Source organism: Tinamus guttatus, unplaced genomic scaffold (genome assembly GCF_059628265.1).
Source record: "Tinamus guttatus ecotype Peru unplaced genomic scaffold, ASM5962826v1 Tinamus_guttatus_pri_ptg000051l, whole genome shotgun sequence".
NCBI classification, from domain to species: domain Eukaryota; kingdom Metazoa; phylum Chordata; class Aves; order Tinamiformes; family Tinamidae; genus Tinamus; species Tinamus guttatus.
The window spans coordinates 500,842-518,947 of record NW_028288585.1 but is presented as its reverse complement, the minus strand read 5'-3'; the positions used below and the strand labels follow the sequence as shown (position 1 = coordinate 518,947).

Genomic DNA, 18,106 nt, shown 5'->3' with positions numbered 1-18,106 from the left:
CTGAGGTGCTTGATTATGAAAAATTAGTCTGGGTATGCAGGGTGTATTTGTTTCCAGTAAGTCACAATTACGTCATTACCTGAGTTTATTCTCCTTAGAAGCATTTTTTTCTTTCTTTTTTCCTGACAATCTTATAAAAGAACCTAATAATAAAATATTTCCACTCAGTGACTAAAGCAGTGAAATTCTAAGCCATGGTAAGGACAATACCAGTTCTCAATATGTCATCTTGTGCCAAATTGTAAGAGAATTTCATCGGTGTTTGTTATTTGGGTAATGCTTGAATGGAACTTTGCAAATCATAAGAAGGGTGGGATTCTGCCATAACTTTTTTTTTTGTGCCGTTTATCTAACAACTTTGTTGTGTAGCTGCATGTTTTCTTTAATGATACTCTTGCATAAAACTCATTTCTGCAATCTTTACTCAGTTCATTCTTTGTCACTGCAACTATGAAGATGCCCAGGAATTCTTGCTTGAATAGGATTTTAGGGTGGGTCTATGCAATTTTTGTATGGTAGTTAATCATCTTGCAGGTAAAAGCAAATGAATATAGATTGAAAATCTGTAGCATTTTTTCTACACTGCTTGTAAGTTGCTGTAGATAATATTAAGACAGAAGTCAAACAAGTGAATAAGAAAAGCTATATTATGTACTATTGACATTTATGAACCAGCAAGATAAATGTGTGATGGTTGTTGGTTTTTTAGAAATGATCTTTCAGAGCAAATTCAGGACAAATATCATTCTCCTTGTGTCTGCTTTTTTGACTCTCCAGGACAGTTGTTTTGCATAGGCTTGAGAATGTGGTTTCATGTTTCAGAAGTCCTATAATGACAGTAAGGATTGTGATAATTAGCATTCTATTTACATCTAAAGGGCATCTGTATACATCTTGAACTAGTCTTTTTCTTATCTGTTTACAGCAATATAAATAGCAATAAGCCTTATGCAGTGGTTTTTAAAGAAGTGGAAATGTGACCAGAGAAAGAGAGAATTATTCTTGCATTCATTGCTGCAGTATCTTAACCATGTTAGAAAAAATCTGCATAAGACTTGTACATATCTTGTATCCACATGGAAGTGTGTACGTGTGTGTGTGTGTGTGTTGTTATTTCATGAGGAAAAGCCCCTCTTTGAAGACTCTGTTCCATACTTAATGGTGATTGCTTTTATAAAATTATGTATATAATATGTACATATGCAGATCCCTAAAGATACTCACAACACAGAGGAATGAAGTGTGTTGATGTTCAGTTTCCTTTTAACAAACAAGAATCAGAATTTCATGTGAACAAAACAGCATGTTGTTAAATATTACACTTGAGCTGCAAATATCTTTTCATCATTAATCATCTTAAGAAGCTAAAATATAAATAGTTAGAGAAAAGCAGTTTATGTATATGTTTTTGATCATAGGAGTTTCATTGCGGGCAGTAGGAGTTTTGCTTGAGTAATTGGAAAAGATCAGACCCTGTGATTTAAAATCTTTTTTTCAAATCAATCAGTATAAAACTTGAGGTGTCAAAGGAAAAGAATGTAATGTCAAATTTAGATTTTACTCTTTTAGTATTTTTTGTCTTCATATTTCTGGTTTTATTTTGAAATTATTAGGTGGCACTACATATTCTGAGGCAGCTTGTGGAATCTTTACTTGCATTGAAGAGTGTTTTCTCTCAGCACCGCTAACTCCTGCAAATTAATTCAAGTCTCGTAATATTTTCCTTAAAGACCCATTTTCAATAGTTAAGAAATTTGAGTAGCAGTTAATAGGAAGTAAATATGGAAAATTCATTGGTATAGAAAAAGGCTTCAAAACATTTAATGCAACTGTATGATTCAGAAATTAGATACTTAAAGTGATTGCATGATATTGTTCATAAACTTGGGTTTGACGATTTGGATATAGCAGAATACTTAAAGAATCCACAATCTGGATCTTAGTGACTTCATTGTTCCTGTTAATTTTAAAGAGAAAGTCATAGGCTTTATTATTTGTCATGGTTTATCATTTTCATTTTCTACATTACTTTTACATATGCTGTAATATGCCTACTGTACATGCCATTGTCACATGTAACACATTTCTTTATCTAACTTTAAATTTGCTGATTTCTTTTTCTGTTTCCATCATTCCGTGCATTTAATTCATTGAAGAACAAGAGAATTTTAACTCTTCCACAAAAGGTAAATATCTATGTGATTTTTTACAAATGTTTGGCAACTGTTAATACTGGCTTTTCCCTCAATATATTCCATGTCAGTATGTTATTTTTAGTGAACAGTGTTTACCCAGTGATATGGTTCGTTCTCAAATATCTATATGCTGTCTGATATCTCCAGAATCTGAGAGGGATTTCTCTTGTGATGTCTAATTTTACTATGGAAATGGTATATTCTGGATTTAACAGGAGTAGTCATTAAGTTTTACATGGCTCAGAACCTGCTAGTTTGGGTTGAAAATTTTTCAAAGACTAAGAGTTTACTTAGCTCTTCTTGAGGTCTACATGCCTGCTTCTAGTGTAATGGTAATGGTGCAGCCATGACCGCAGGCATCTGTGAAGGACGTTTCGTAGGTTTGAGGTTAGGAATAGTTGAAAGTGATACTGGCCAGACACTATCCAATTCACACAGCAACATTATGAAGAAAAGTTAGTTCAGCATGACCCATGTTTTATTCTCATGACAAGCCCTTAAACCTCTCAGAAAGCTAAGCACGATCTAATGCACAATCCTGCAGTCAGGCAAAAAATTCTTGCAGGTGTAGTTTTGATCTCCTATGAATTCTCCATGGTCTGTGTCATACCTAGCAATCAGTGAGCTCTGAGCTACATCTTGAAGTCTGTTCCAGGGCATTGAATAGTACAGTCTGTCCCAGTCAAGGAAATATTGCAGATAAGTCCTGTTTTTATTTTTTTCTGGATCTAAGAGTTATCTCAAAGTCAGGATGAAACTTGGAGAGGGAAAGAATGATAATCCTATTTCAAGTTAACTATTAGAAAAATACTAGACTGCATAAACACTAATAGCACTTTACTGATTTTCAGTGCTGAATTCTTAAGATTTGGAGAAATTTTGTTCTGAATCTAGGCTTTGGTGGACCAAAGCCAGTTTCTTTCATGGATTTGAATCGGAATATATGTTTCAGATTCTTCACTTTGTGAGAGGATGGATCCCACTGATCCATTCATAGTTTCTTAGATAAAGTGCAGTGGCTGTTTTACTAGCTAAGAACACCAATGTCCATGTTAATGCTCAAAAGCGTTTTCATCATGATCTCAAAAGAAATAGATGAAAAAGCAATAGTATTGAAATCAGATGTTCACTGTTACAGGTTATTTTGTAGTATTAATAGCACTAAGAATTATTGTTTTTAGAAACTATTTCTGAGTCCATCATTTTTGCTTTTTGCTAATCTGTCTTTATATTCCTCTCAAACACAACAGTACAGATCAATCATTCCAGTTAATTTTTTAAGTTTCTTTCAAATTCTGAGACCTCACTCAACAGGAGATGTCTCTTTGTTAAAAACAATTGACTTCAGGCAGAGAAATGGAACACGCCTTTATAACTGTAGGTTTGTCTAAGAGCTTGTTTCTACTGTATTCTCAGGGACCTAGCCAGATTCTGGGAATTGATGGAAGGTAATGAGATCTTTCTACACAGAGATTCCTCTGACTCAAGGGTTTTTCCAGGCAGGATAGTGCTGAATGTAGCTGGAGGCAGGAGAAGGGGAAAGTGAAGCAGTGGCAGTTCTGGGGCACCAGGAATAACTTGAAGCTAAACTGATTGACACTAGTACCCCACTGTCAGCTCTGACTTTATATAGAGAAGACTAAGAAATAAAAAGAATGGACAATAAATGAATGGGAGATAGGAGGTGTGGGGGGGTCACTGAATGTCATTGGAAAAGAGAAATAACTGTGGATGGAGCATATGCTACAGAAGTGAAGAACATTGCAACCAGACAAATACACGAGACAAGCATCTGTTCTGCTTAATCAATAGGAAGGGTCACCATAAGATCTTCAGTTTACTAAAGTGTCAAACTGATTTGTATTGTCGGCCAAGCCAGTGAATTATTCTTTTCAAATTCTAAAAAGTATATGTTTTTTTGTTGTTTTCTTTGGTTTTCTTTGGATCTGTCAGAGAAAAAAGTGTAAACTGAGTGCTGCAACTGCCAGTTCAGCTTTTTATATTGGCATACTTTCCTTCAAGATCAAGTTGCTAAACTCAAAGTCACCAATATGCCTCTGTGTTTACTGGAGGACCCAAGCTCATTTCACAGCTTGGCAACTTGATTCTGTGTTTGAGAGAACTCAGTTCTCTTCTGGGAAGAGACCAAGAAATGAAAGAGACCAAGAGCTCTTGGAACCGATGCACCCAAGCTTAAATAAGGGAGCCACAACACATTCTAGTGAGGTCCAGGGATCCAGGCTGCAGGGCCTTCTTCAGAGCATGACAGCCTTACATCCAGATTTGGCTGATGCGGATTTCTAAAAGTCATATACAATATCTGTGTGTTAGTAATAAATTGATTTTTCAACATTTATCTGCTCGTGATATCATGTTTTGAGGTGTTGTTTACATTTTGCAGTTGAGTTTGTTGTGAATTTTCAAGTTGTGAATTTTCAAGTTATGAAACATACCACAACAATGCCATGTGTGGGCACATTGCAAAATTCGGCCTGAAGACTGCAAAGAAGTAACCTGAAGATTTCTAAAATGCTTTGTCTGGGTTCGATACCATCCTCAGTTCTCTCCTCTCTGTTAAACAGACGGTTCTTCCAAAAGCAGTCCTGATCCCTCTCCCTGACTTCCCCACTCCAAGGGATAATTCTCCCAATCCAACTTCCACTGCTGTTCTGTTCCCTTGTCTTAGTTCTGGACACTGGTTCTGCCTGTCTTTTTTCTCTGGTTTCCAACTCTATTTTTTAAAAAAAGTATCGCTTTTTTTTTCTTGCTTTCTGTCCACAGCACATCTAAACAGCATAGAGCCCCTGGCCTCTGTGTGCAGAAAGGCTAGATACACATGCTTCGAGACCTGCTCTTTGTCATAGGTTCACTTTTTCTTCTTAGTATGAACACTGAGGGTGAAGAACAGGTCAGATCTCTGTGCTGGTTTCTGTGATAAGGAGGAACTTCCAGACCTTGCTGTTTCCTTGATTAAGTACAAATCGGGGAAAAATGTGCACAAGAGCAGAGCTGTGGCCTCCATGGCTGTCTGACAGATCTGTAGCCTCTATGGCGGCAGGTTCCACTAATTGTTGCCAGTAATCCCATATTTGTTATAGTATCTGTGGAAGTACTGAACATCTTGGAAGACCAAATGAAATCTGTTTTCTTGTTAAAGCGTAGGCCTTTAAAGGCGCAATGGGAGTTAGCAGTGATCTTAGGTAGTGAGTTAAGCCATCATAAAAATACCTGGGGCAGTATAGGAATGCCCTGATACATTGTTGCTGTGAAATAATTTTTATGAAATAAAATCTCATTTTGATTTACTTTTCAATAGCTTGCATGGAAATCTTTCTGTCATTTTTAGCTTTCAGACTTTTTCACTTAAAGTTTGCATCATAAAGAATGTGTGATATCTACTGGTGAGTGTTACAGCCATCTGAAATCTTGATGCCAATTTCTTCTTTTTACTTAGCTTATTCCAGCAGGTAATAGTGCAACTAAGATTTGGAGGATTTCCAGATTGCACTGTTTGCCCACACCTCCTTTCTGTTTTGCCATCTGATGCAGAAATGTACTCAAAGGCAAAATCTGTGTTGGTTGCAGACATTGCCTTTACAAGAATTGCTATAACCAATGCTAAAGGTTATACATAGATTTTTCTATAGGCTAGCAAAGAGGACTGTGATTATCTGCTTCAATAAATGACCAGATAGTGTCACTTGTAGTTGTGGTATTAAGCTCCTATTTCTGTTTGAGCAAGACTGCGCATCTAGATAGGTATTTCCGCTTAATATAAAGGCTGAAAATTATGGAAGATTGATTCAGTGCTTAATAACTACCTGAGTTTTTAAACATAGATCGTATTATTCGTCTGATTTTTCTCTAAATGATTTCTAACTGTTATGTATTATTGTACCTGCATCTGCCAAATTGCAGAGACTTTTACTCTCAGAACACTTCCCACATGTAAATGATTATGGACCACAATCAAATCACATATATACTTTCTTTTTAATCACTTTCTAAATGTGCGTCTGCAAGACTGCTCTCTGGACCTCATATAATTCTCATGACTTCTCCCTGAATCATTTTCATCAACTGTAAGCTTGGAATGATGGTCTTACTAAAGAATCTGAATCTCTTTGAATCTGAATCTCTGTCTACATAAACTGAGTATCTTCCGGTTTCCAGGAGTTTGTTAATGTCCTAAAACTCCCTGTCTTTTTCCTCTATATGGCATTTAAATATTTATTTTTCTTTTCTTAAGTATAAAGGCTTATCTTGATATGCTTTGCTAAAATTTTCCTTCTGATATCTTGCTTTTTTGTTTCCTAGGTAGCAGCAAATTATCACTTCAGATATAGTGACATTTCACCAGGGTTACATATATATAGTATGTCCAGGCATTTGGTGGACGGTTGTTTGGCTTGGAATTTGGGGATGTTCAAGAATCAAGATGGTCACATTGCTCCACAGGAAGCAATGTTAGTGCTAAAATAATTTTAAGCCCTTGTTTCAAGTGTTTGAGTTCCTTTTAAATGTTATCTATTATCAAGATCCAAATTCTAAAAACCACAGAATGTAGACTGTCTTTGGTGACTGTTTTAATGGGAAAGAGATGGATATCTAAACATGTAGACTTGGGAATTAAAAACAAGACCTAGAAAGGCAGCTGTATTAATTTTACATAAAAACTGAAAATTACTTCAGTTTTATTTCTAGTTTCAACTAGCTAATGCTATCAGATGCTACTCTAAAAACCTTACCATAGCACTAGCATACTAAAAGGAGTATAGATTTTAGTAAAAAGATAATTTGTTAGAAAAATTAAGAAATGTCCATCTTCTTTAAGGAGCTATTGGCCTAGCCAAATTTTTTATGACAGTAGGTTGTAGGCTGCAAATGAGACAACTGTAACCATTTTCTTTAGTTTAATCCCTGCTTGCTATTAGTAAGCTATTATGGATATGCATATTTTAAACAATCAAAAGAAGTCATATATTTTATAAGTTATCTATTAAAAATGTAGAAAACTGTAGAAGCTAGATGACTCTTAGCAGTGAGATGGATAATTAAGGAATAAGTAAGGGAAGTTTGTTTGGTGGATAGAAGACTGTGCAGGACTACACTGGGAAGTTAATTCTTTGTAGCTTGGGAATACGAGGAATCAGACTGGTTTATTAATATATTGATGGAATTTGACATTTTTATTCCATTTTTATGTCTGTCTTTTCTCTCTTGCATGGCTTGATTGTATACATACATCATTGTTACACAACTCTGATGTGGTTTACATAAGAAGAAACTGAAAGTCCCTTCTAATAAAACTTTGACTCTAAACTTGCTGCTCTTGTTTAAGCAGTCTACTTTATGAGTGCTCTTCTTTCAGTTGATTGTGCTCTTGATTCACCTCTTGATTCACCTCATATCTGAATCAGCAGCTGTTAAAAGATTAGAGTGTGTTTTCTGACACCACAGTGACATATTGGCTTAACTGATCCTGATGGTAACTGTACCACTAATTTAATTTTAGGGTCAGTGTAGAGTTTAGGGGTCTTGGGATTCCAGTGCTTCAGTATGTAAATTACTGCATGGTCCTACCTCTCAGAGCTCCAGGAAAAACACTCCGTAAATACTCATAGCCTAGAAGAAGTCAGACCTTTATATTTCCTAGAGACAGTTAAAGGTGTTGAAGTATTTTTATGTCAGATTTGCATTACCTGTGGGTACCTATCTGTGTTCCAAGAAAGCAATGTGATTGCATGGTGGTGTTGGCTATGGTTGTTAAGAGCTTCTGGTAATGTGCTTTTGTTCCTGTCTCAGATTCTTTCTGCTTCTTGTCATTAACATGTAAAGTATAGCCCAGGCTGCATTTTGAGTTGACTAAACTTTCCATCGCAGAATTCAGTTAGAAATAGCAGGGCTCAGATATGCATGGTAAGCAAAGTAAAAAGAACACAGTTCTATTTTCTGGGAGTAGAGACAATATTAGACATATGTTTGCTTAGAAGTACGTTAAGAGCTAATTGATGAGCTAAATACATTTTATTCCTTGCCTAAAAGATTCTCCATTAGGAAATTTAGATTTTTCTTCACAGTCTTCATTAGTTGTTCTCATGTTACTTTATATAATGGTATTTATTAAGGTGAAACAGGACATAACTGTGGGTTAAGAATTAAAACACAACACATCAGGGATTACTGAGTTAAGGTTGAATATTTGCCCAGCCTTGACTACAATAGTTATTTTATATAATCACTGAAATAATGTCTTCTATTATATAATAGAATATTCTTCGTCAAGTATCATAAGTAGTAGAGTAACATTATTTCATACAAATTATTTAGTATGATGTACAATTTATAGAGCATAACACCTAAAAGTCACACAATGAAAGGGGTAACTATGCACAGTACACGTATAGGGCCAAATTTTTAAAGGGGTCTCAATATTCCCTCTTACCTTACATACTCCGTCTATTCCATGCATGTATGATAGGATTGAGATACCTAAATTTTTGACTTCAGTCACTAATTGACCTATCTTAATCCTTTCATATCTGTCCATAAAATAAGAGGCCATCTTTAAAAATTTCACCTAAAGTGATCAATTTTGCCTTCAGATACCTCCATGCAACTTCCATTGAAGTAATTGGAGCTGTGCCTGCATATCTGATGGTGGAACTGGACTCATTGCAATTAAGGTACACATTTACCAACATAATTGGTCCTCTGGAATACTCGCTGGGCCTAGTATGACATTCTGCATATGCGGAATCCCCTCTGCAGTGTGGGAGATTAAAATTACTATGATAACTTTATTTCTTGCCTTAAATTTGTATCTATCTGTAGCAGAACTTTAATGTAATTTGCTGTATTTAATTTTCCTTCCTATTTTAAATAATAAATGTGTAAGTAGGACATGAAAGCAACATGTTTTTCAAAGTGATGTCTTCATATATTTTTTCATATCCAACCAATGCAGATATTCTGTGACTTCCATGAACCCTTTACAGGACGTATGTGTGTGCACAATCATGGTTTGGGCAATATCACACAGTTTAAAATATCCAACTCTGTGTACTGCTTTGTGTATCTGTGTATTTCTGAAGTAAAACAAAACAAAAAGTAAAAAAAGTAAATAAAGAATCCCACAGTTAACTAGCAGCAAAAAACCCATATATAATAATTGTGGTACCTCTTAATCCCCAGTTCAGATCTATACACACATGACAGTATTTATTTTTCGGGTATTCGCAATTTTCTGGGTTTATTTGAATGAAAATTTATTACAAGATTTTTGCTTGTTTGTTTTGCTTTGTTTTGTTTTTTAAGTAGTGTCTTCCTCCTGTCACTGATCTGGGGACCTGGGAAGTTAACAAAACTATTTACAAAATAGATTGTTTATAAAAAGAGACTTTACAAAATTATTGGCTTTTAAAATTAATCTTTTTAGAGAGAGTCGTATAAATCCATGGTTGACCCAAAAGCAGAAAGGTGTTTTTTCAAAGATTTTCTAATAAATATCAGTTTTGAATTTGTAACCACACACACAAAAAAATCCAATTGAAAGATGCTGCTTTTTGGCATATTATAATATGTAAAAACTGATGAATATAATGAGTGTTCCTGTAATTAGGAATTGTTACTCGATGATGTTTATTTGGGTCAACTTCTAGAAATGCTACAGAGTATCAGTTTTCAAAGTTTGAATTTTACGGGAATTGCTTTGCATTTATAGGGCTACCGAGTTTAAGAATGGTAGAATATCTCTGAGTTAATCACAAAGGTTAACTTATTTTAAGAAAGCTTTTCATAAGAGAACTCTAAAAGTATTGAACAGTAAAGGAATACATGAGGAAGTGCTTTCACAAATGGATAGGGGTTTTTATACACATCTTTCCTCTATTTAACATCTTCTTGTGACAAACACAGCCAGGATTAATTTTCATAATAATTGCCATAATGTGTTCAAAGTTAAGATGTTCCTTACAGCACTGCAGCTTCTTGAGAGTTTAGGATTAGATATTTTAAAGCAAAACTGAAAATATAGGAATATAAAAATTCTTTGAAATATGAATGAATATTATAGATCAAAGAAGTATTTTTAAAGGACTTCTGTAAACAAAGTTACTAGAAACTTTCTTCAATGTATTGTATTTTTTACTCTCTATTTAAAAGGAGAACTTATTCCTCTTTAAAATACTTTTTAGCATTGGTAAGCAGTCATGTGTTAAGATAGCAGTAGGAGCTATTTATTTCAAATGAAAATTTTTGTACGTTTAATATATTAACCCTTAGAATGCTACTGTGATGCTTTCTACAGTTAAGCAGATGCATGGTTAGATGACTATGGATTTATGTTCCCTGTATCCAGAAGGCTTAACAGGTTTATAATTCAGGCTGTCTCCTAAATTCTTTTGCTCTTTTTATATCTATTGCACCAGCTTGATTATGTATAGAAAATTGGGATGTCTGTCCATTTTCAGGTAAAGACTGTTGGCAGTGGAAGTGGTTGATTCTTGACATTAATGTTCCTGTGTTCTGTGTTTACACCCTGCTTGTACTACATGTTCGTACATTTCTTTGTTTTGTTGAGATGGAAATAAGTTAAAAGTGGTGCTAAACCATTTGTTTTTCAAAAGTTTTTTTACTCTTTTTAATTGATTTTCATTATGTGTTTTTGCAGCAAGCTTAGTAGTGGAGGAGCGCACGAGACAGATGAAAATGAAAGTGCACCGGTATAATCAGACGTCAGGGTCTGGTTCTAGTCAAGAACATGAGCGTGAGCAATATACCAAGGTAAAGTTAGTAGTATATGATGATATTTTGTTTTGACAATTGAAGAGAGAAACATGCTTCTTCTTTAAAATAATGCATAACCCTCAAGAATACTATGCATAAAGCCTGACAGAAATATCTATGAGCAATAGCTTTTCAAAATCCTTTTTAGCCCCACCTGAAGTGCAGTAGACTTAGTTTTGGATGTCATCTAAAATGAATTTGCAAGATGCAAAACACACCAAAAAATCTCAGGGAAGCAAAATTGACCAATGGCGGTTAAACAAAGTCAGGTTGTGAGTATTTTATGATTTCCATGGTCTGTAAATCCCTGGAGGCTGGAAAAGTGGACCATGGCAGTATTGCTGTGTGCTGGTCCTACTCTTTTATTCTTCTCCAGGTCTTCACTATGGCCTCATGCACAGAGACCTGGACAGATCTGATCTCATGGGGCTCTTCTTATATTCGTATAGTATTTTTGCATTCAAATATTGTCACAGATAAAATATTTCCTTTCTGGAAAAACATATTAATTACTGTGAGTTTTATTCACCTTTTCTAATGAAAATATTAATTTCCTCTAATAATTAAGTGTGTATGTGAAACTGCGTTAATGAAGTTACGTAAGGAATGAAGTTATATGAAGTGTTTGTTCTATAAAATGCTCAAATGGTTTTCCACAGCTGTATAACTTTAAAACTGTATGGGCTCCTGAGCAATTTGTTGAAAATGTCTCATTGGTCTGCAACCCCTCTTACAAGTGAGGGACTAGAGCTCCATCTTTTGTGTAGCTGCTAAAGTCATTTTGCCCTTAGCAAAAAGATAAGTGAGGCCCAGCTGTGGGGGTTCACTTTCAGAGTTAGGGAGGGAAGATGTTTAGTTACACGTTATGTTTCCTGCACAGAGATGCATCACTGTGCGCAGTCTAAATAACAGGCAAAGACAAGAGCAGCCCTTGCTCTGGTCTCCTAGCAGCATTCCTGCTCTCCTGGGCTTTCACTGCCCTTGAGAATTCCAGGATAGCGGTGTATTTACAATAAGGGACCACGGGATGGCAGTATAAAAGTAAAAGTGTACTGTAAGAAACAGAAGGACACTCTAACAACAGTATGCCTTAAAAATAAGGGGTTCAGAATAGCAGTTGTTGAGAGAAAATTACAGCTTTGATCAATTTTGCCTGTGATGACTTACTTAGAAGCCATATTTGCAAAACTTCCTCTGTATATATAAGAACTCAAGAATCATTGCCTCACAGAAAGCACCACAGTGTCCTGCTCTTGCAGCTAAAGAACAGAAAGCTCATGGCACTCACTGCAATAGCACCGTCTGACTTGCTGTCCCTTTAGTATCACTTCTCCACCCTTTGCAGAATTGACACGTTTCTGTAGGAACAAATTAAAGTAATACATACCGAAATGTGTTGAGCAGTTTGAAAAATCACAGAGTCACTTAGGAATGGATAAATAAGGAATCTGATAACAGCTAATATCTAACAGATTTGAAAAGCTTGATCAAGATCTTATTACAGTTAAATGTGGAGGGAATTTTAGTAAGGATATTTCTGTTTTGAAACCACCCCACTGTGAGCAGGGACCTTAATAAAACAGTTCTCAGAGGGAAGAGGGATAAGGGTAACCGTGCTTTAGACCCTCAGTTGCCAAACAACCAGGTATCAGTGCTATAAAAATAAAAATGGGATGGAAATTTCCAGGGAGTTTGCTAGTGAGAGGGGCAATGTGCGATATGTGGACTTTGGCCGGGATGAACAAAAATCAACCTCAGTTCATGCTTAAAAAACATTTCTGGTTTGAATTAGCCATGTTCACACATTCAAGAGTTCATAAACTATATTTTACATTATGAAACCTATTTTTAATTCTCACTCTCTTTAATATTTTTGTAAGCATGATTTCTGCCCATCAATGAATTTTTAAAACTAGGAGTATTGTGAATCTGATACATGATAAACTCGTTGCTAAAAAACATTATATTCAATGCTACTAAATTCCTTTATCCTTCAGTGCCTAGAGCTTCCTAGGACTGTCTTTATGTTCTAAGTATACATGGAAATGAAATCCAACTTGGAATCTCAGCATCTCATAATAGATGGAAAGAGCTCTGTTGAAGTATTGTTGATTCCGATATTTTTAAAAATGTATGACCACAACATTAAGGAAGCAAATTCTCTGTGCTGAGGAAAACACATCTGGGTAGCTGGTATTCTGACAGATGTGTGCTGCTTTCCATGATAAAATAGTTGTAAGGAAAATGATTACTTGAAAATCATTTAAATACTAACTTTTCAGGTGTTTTGTACATGTTAATGTTATAGTCCTTACTCCAAGTGAAGTTCTTGGGTTTTGCATTATTTTTTGCCTGGATAGAATAGTCCAGTCTATAATAAATTTTGTATCTATATAAATAGCTCTATTTTCGTCTATCTATAATAAATTTAAAGACATAAGAACAAATTAGCACATACACTCTACAGTATTCATTGGTGTAACTATTTGCCTCACATCGCTATGTTAATTATATTTTTAAACCAGTGCTACTGTCTTTCTTTGCCTTCAGCAAATGCTGAAAACATCAATAGACATGACAGACTCAGATTAGGCAGTTCTGAGGTAAATCTAATAAACCTTATCAGGAGATGAAGTAAAACTAATGTGTCTGACTTTTAAGGACTTCTTGGACTATGCCTAATTTCTGGTCCCAAAATCTGTGGAAAATCTTTGAAAGATGCAGAAACAAGACTTACTTTGACTGAAAAAGACAAACTATATAGTGGTTTAATAGACATTTTAGCATAGTGAAAAAGTAATAGTAGCTATTAAGAAGTTGTTCATCATAGTTGGAAGCATAGGTTGTCACTTTTAAACAGAAACACTCCCTTTCTCCAGTAGCATTGTTTGCCTAGTGCTTCAGAAAAGACGTGGTCATATGCATTTGAGAAATGATGCGGTTCTGTATATAAAGAAAACACTCCTTTTGCATCTCATACCAGTCATCTGACGTGGAGGTGATATGCATGTTTTTCAAGCATACACTGTGCAGATTAGTGTGTAAGTATTTCCAAATAGTTCTGAGTTGTTTGTCAGTGAGCAGATTGGGAACAGGTAACTGTCCCTGCCCTGGAGCATTTGAATAGGTCTTGATGGCTGTTCTACTTGTAAATGCTTTGAGGTCCTACAGACCTCACATACTTCCATCCTTTTCAGTGGAAGAACCGTAGTTCATATCGATCCATAATTGATATGAAAATTGAATTCTAATATTCTAAAAAGCTGAATTTAAAACGTACCATGTGGATTTTGTTAAAGTGTTTAAAGAAGTACTTTAAGTAACTTTCTCTGCTCCTTTCTTACATGTAGGTAAGGCTGTAGTGAATAGTATCCCTATCATATGTTTGTGCAATTTCTGTGTCTGCAAGAATCAAAACACTTCAGTAGCATAATTTTGGATTTGCACATATCTTAGTGGAAGAGTAGCCAGCAGGACTATTGAAGTGATATCATGCACTCACCACTGCTGAGGCTGCACCTCAAATACTGTGTTCAGCTTTGGGCCCCTCACTACAAGAAGGACATGGAGGTACTGGAGCGTGTCCAAAGACAGGCAACAAAGCTGGTGAAGGGGCTGGAGCACAGACCTTATGTGGAGCGGCTGAGGGAGCTGGGGTTATTTAGTCTGGAGAAGAGGAGGCTCAGGGGAGACCTTATCGCTCTCTACAGCTACCTGAAAGGAGATGGTAGTGAGGAGATGGTTGGCCTCCTCTCCAGAATAACTACTGATAGAGGAAAGGGCCACAAGTTGTGCCAAGGGAGGTTCAGGTTAGATATTAGGAAAACTTTCTACACGAAAGGAGTGGTGAGGCATTTGAACAGGCTGCCCAGGGATGTGGTAGAGTTACCATCCCTGGAAGTGTTCAAGAAACATGTGGATGAGACACTTACGGACATGGTTTAACAGGTGCAGTTTTGAGAGGCTTATGGTTGGACTCGATGATCTCAAAGGTCTTTTCCAACCAGCTTACAGCTTTCCTGTGGTTTGAATTGCTTATTTTTACTGTTGGCCATTAGACATCTGAAAGTTGATTGGTATTCACACACAGTACTTGAACTGGGTTACAGGCCTGGGAAGAGTTGCCTAAAAGCACTTACTCTTACTTACTGTTCTCTGAAGCATTATGTGAACTACTCCTAAAACACAGACTCCTATGCTGCCAGAGGTCAGAGATAGGGAACCTGGGAGCAACAGAGTGCTGACTGTAGAGTGATGGATCCATGCAGCCTTCAGAGGAACTCTGTGCCACTTTGTCACTGAAAAATTGTAAAACTCAAGGTGTTTCAGAGATGTTTGGGCAAAATTCCTTTTTGGAGTAAGTAACATGCCTCAAAAGATAGGTATGATCTCAAGTCTTGTTTAAGTCCCGCTGTTCACCCTTAATGTTTCTGGTCTGGATTTATTTTTCCTCATTTCAAGCATGTAATGAGACATGCGCTTCTTTCAGATGATAGTCACCTGATGGTTTTTCTGTGTTCAAAAATGGGGATACTCCTTCAGCATTCAAAGATCTGAACCATTGTATCCTCCATGAGAGGGAAATACAAAGAGAGAGAGAGAATAGAGAGAAAAATACAAAGGTATAAATGCTTATTAGAATGTAACAAAATTACAGGAGTTTCTTAAATGACTTTTAAAATGTCCTTTATAATCAGTAAAATTCTAACTAGTCAATGAAGATGAATATCTGTAACAGTATCCATGATGCACAGTCTTTTTGTTTGCATCCGTGCTCTTTCCATTGACGTTAACATGTCTGGAGTTCATCATACCTCTTTTTTCTCCTTCTGCTGACGTAAAGAAGAGTAAGAGGCTCCATAGGTGGCAAAGCGAATGGAAGAACTGCGTTTCAGATGTTTATATTTGGGATGATCGTACTGAAAAAAATGTCTGTCTTTGTAATACAGAAGCAGACAGACATTGCAGACAGTTTGGGCTTTTCAAGCTAGCTACTATTAATGTTCAAAAAACAGAACTTTACTAATTGGTATCAAAGCCACTATGAACCTTAGGAGCTCCCCTCATGTGATAAATAGTACACTTTGAAATGGAAATGCTGCATAAGCTTTAACTGTTTTAGACATTGAGATGAGAGAGAAGAGATTGCTCTGATAATTCACTTAATCTTGAAGATTAATCTTGAAGTTTTTTTTGTTGTTGTTATATTTAAGAGTAACAGGATAGGGAAAACTGTTACAAATATATTAATAATTTTAAAACATGTGATGTTATGCTGAAGAGCAGTAGGATTCCAGATGAGTGGCACTACATATTACCTCTGATCCCAATTGGAAACATTCAGGCATGACTTTAATGCTCATACGCAATATGTGCATTAGATCTCTTTTAGACTAGAACACTTTTCCTCTGAATTTTCAGTTTGGGTGTATTGCAACAGTAATTTCCTCTTCGGTCTCTATTTGAAGCAAAAAAAAAAAGTAAGCTTCAAAATTGATTTCATTTTGTTCATCTGTTTTTTTCTCCCCAGACCATTAATTAGTTGAAATTTCAGTAAGGAAAATAAAATAAACTTTCAAAGACATTTTAAAAATATATTTGATTATCAGTAGTGAAAATTATTTGTATGAATTTTCTGCCAAGAAAAGTTCACTAGGAGCAGAACAAACTAGCTTCCCCAGTTGACTTTGAAATCTCAAGTAGTCTGTACTCTTCCATGTAAGAATCTGTAAGAAAGAAAGGGAGAAAGATACAGAAAGAATCTTTTCTTCCTCTCTCTGTCTTTCTGTAAGTCTCTTGCAGTAAGGAATTTGGGGAGCAGTTGGTATCATTAGTCAGCATCACCACTTTCCATGTTAATCCCAGTTTCTCTGAAAGGAAAGGGTCTGTCTCTCTCTCTCTCTCTCTCTCTCTCTCTGTCTTTCTTCCTCTCTCTCCCTCTCTCTCTTTTGCAGGAATCAGAGTCCTGGAATAGGGTATAAAGGGATAGTAAAAGCTCAAGTGTTTCATGCTAATTTCAGGAAAGGGCGTCTCAATGTTTTGTACGGAAGCTCTGTGGTTGGAATGGCAAGGCAAGAAGTAGTTTGTGCTTCATCTTTTAACTCACTGTAAAATACTCCATGTACCAATGCCTAAAGCCTGTCTATTAAGTCAGTCTGATATATAGAGCAACTCGATTTTGTTGTAGACTGTGTTGGGCTAGGTGGGAAAACAGCTACATGGCTCAATTCAGACAGGGAATACCTGGGGTCAAGACCCCATTGCAACAAAGGGTTGCATAGTTAATATTAAAGAGGTGTTTTATGAGACTGACTTCCCCAACAGTCATTGACACGCAAGCTGAGACCTAAGCCTTCTCTCTTGCAGGCAAGTGTCTTAACCAGTAAGCTGGTCAACCATACTTAATACTGCTTTTCGTCTCTCTTACCCATCCTTCCCAGCCCATATAAGCGGATCATGAAAAATGTAGCTGTCAAAGCAAGAGTGAACCTCCCCATCCCCAGGTGGCATATGCACTGTGTTCAACTTCTGTTATTCTCGTGTTTGAATACTGAATGTAAAACAAAAGGCCAAATTCAAATTTGTCATGGGAGGAAGACCAACAGCCTGGATGTTCCTCATTGCTAAGAAGAAGTAAAACTTAGAGACAGAGGAAGAAAATAGATTCTTCTCATCACGGTTGCTCATTGATCGAGTGAATAGCTCAGATTATGTCAGTTTTCAGAACTTGCACATCATTTCTGCCCAGAGACCACATCAATATTCTGTTTTTCTTCCAGATTTACTGTATGCTTTTTCAAACTAAGATCCAACCTCTACTGAAGGGGAGGCAAGTTGCACAGGTGATACATTGTCACATAACAATGTGACATATACAGACTCATTAAGGCCACAATGAGAATGTAAACTTTCTGGTGAGGAAGAGAAATAAATAGATGTCCTGGTGATGAAGAGGGGAAGTGGGATTGTCTACAGCAAATGCAAATAAGGCATGAAGACATTTGTGGAACATTTACTCTCTTACCATGGATAACAAGCCATGTATTTCAGGCAGACTTCATTTTTATATTTTAAGTATTTTAAAACTTTAGAAAGATTATTTCTAGGTGTAGTTTAAATAAATA

At 36.1% G+C, this 18,106-nt stretch overlaps 1 protein-coding gene across 44 annotated transcripts in view; it reads left to right on the top strand.

The window, feature by feature from the left end:
* Window positions 1-18,106, top strand: part of RIMS1 (regulating synaptic membrane exocytosis 1) — a 304,893-nt gene that overhangs the window by 220,278 nt on the left and 66,509 nt on the right. For 15 of the 44 annotated variants that reach the window (XM_088539857.1, XM_088539880.1, XM_088539877.1 and 12 more), the window contains one exon: window positions 10,867-10,979. The exons of 15 other annotated variants lie outside the window; for them this stretch is intronic. In XM_088539857.1, coding sequence (XP_088395983.1) covers window positions 10,867-10,979 — 113 coding nt within the window. Of the gene's footprint in view, window positions 1-2,156; window positions 2,187-8,840; window positions 8,882-10,866; window positions 10,980-18,106 lie in introns of those variants that run through there. 14 more of the 44 variants (XM_088539870.1, XM_088539900.1, XM_088539901.1 and 11 more) reach the window with 2 other exon arrangements.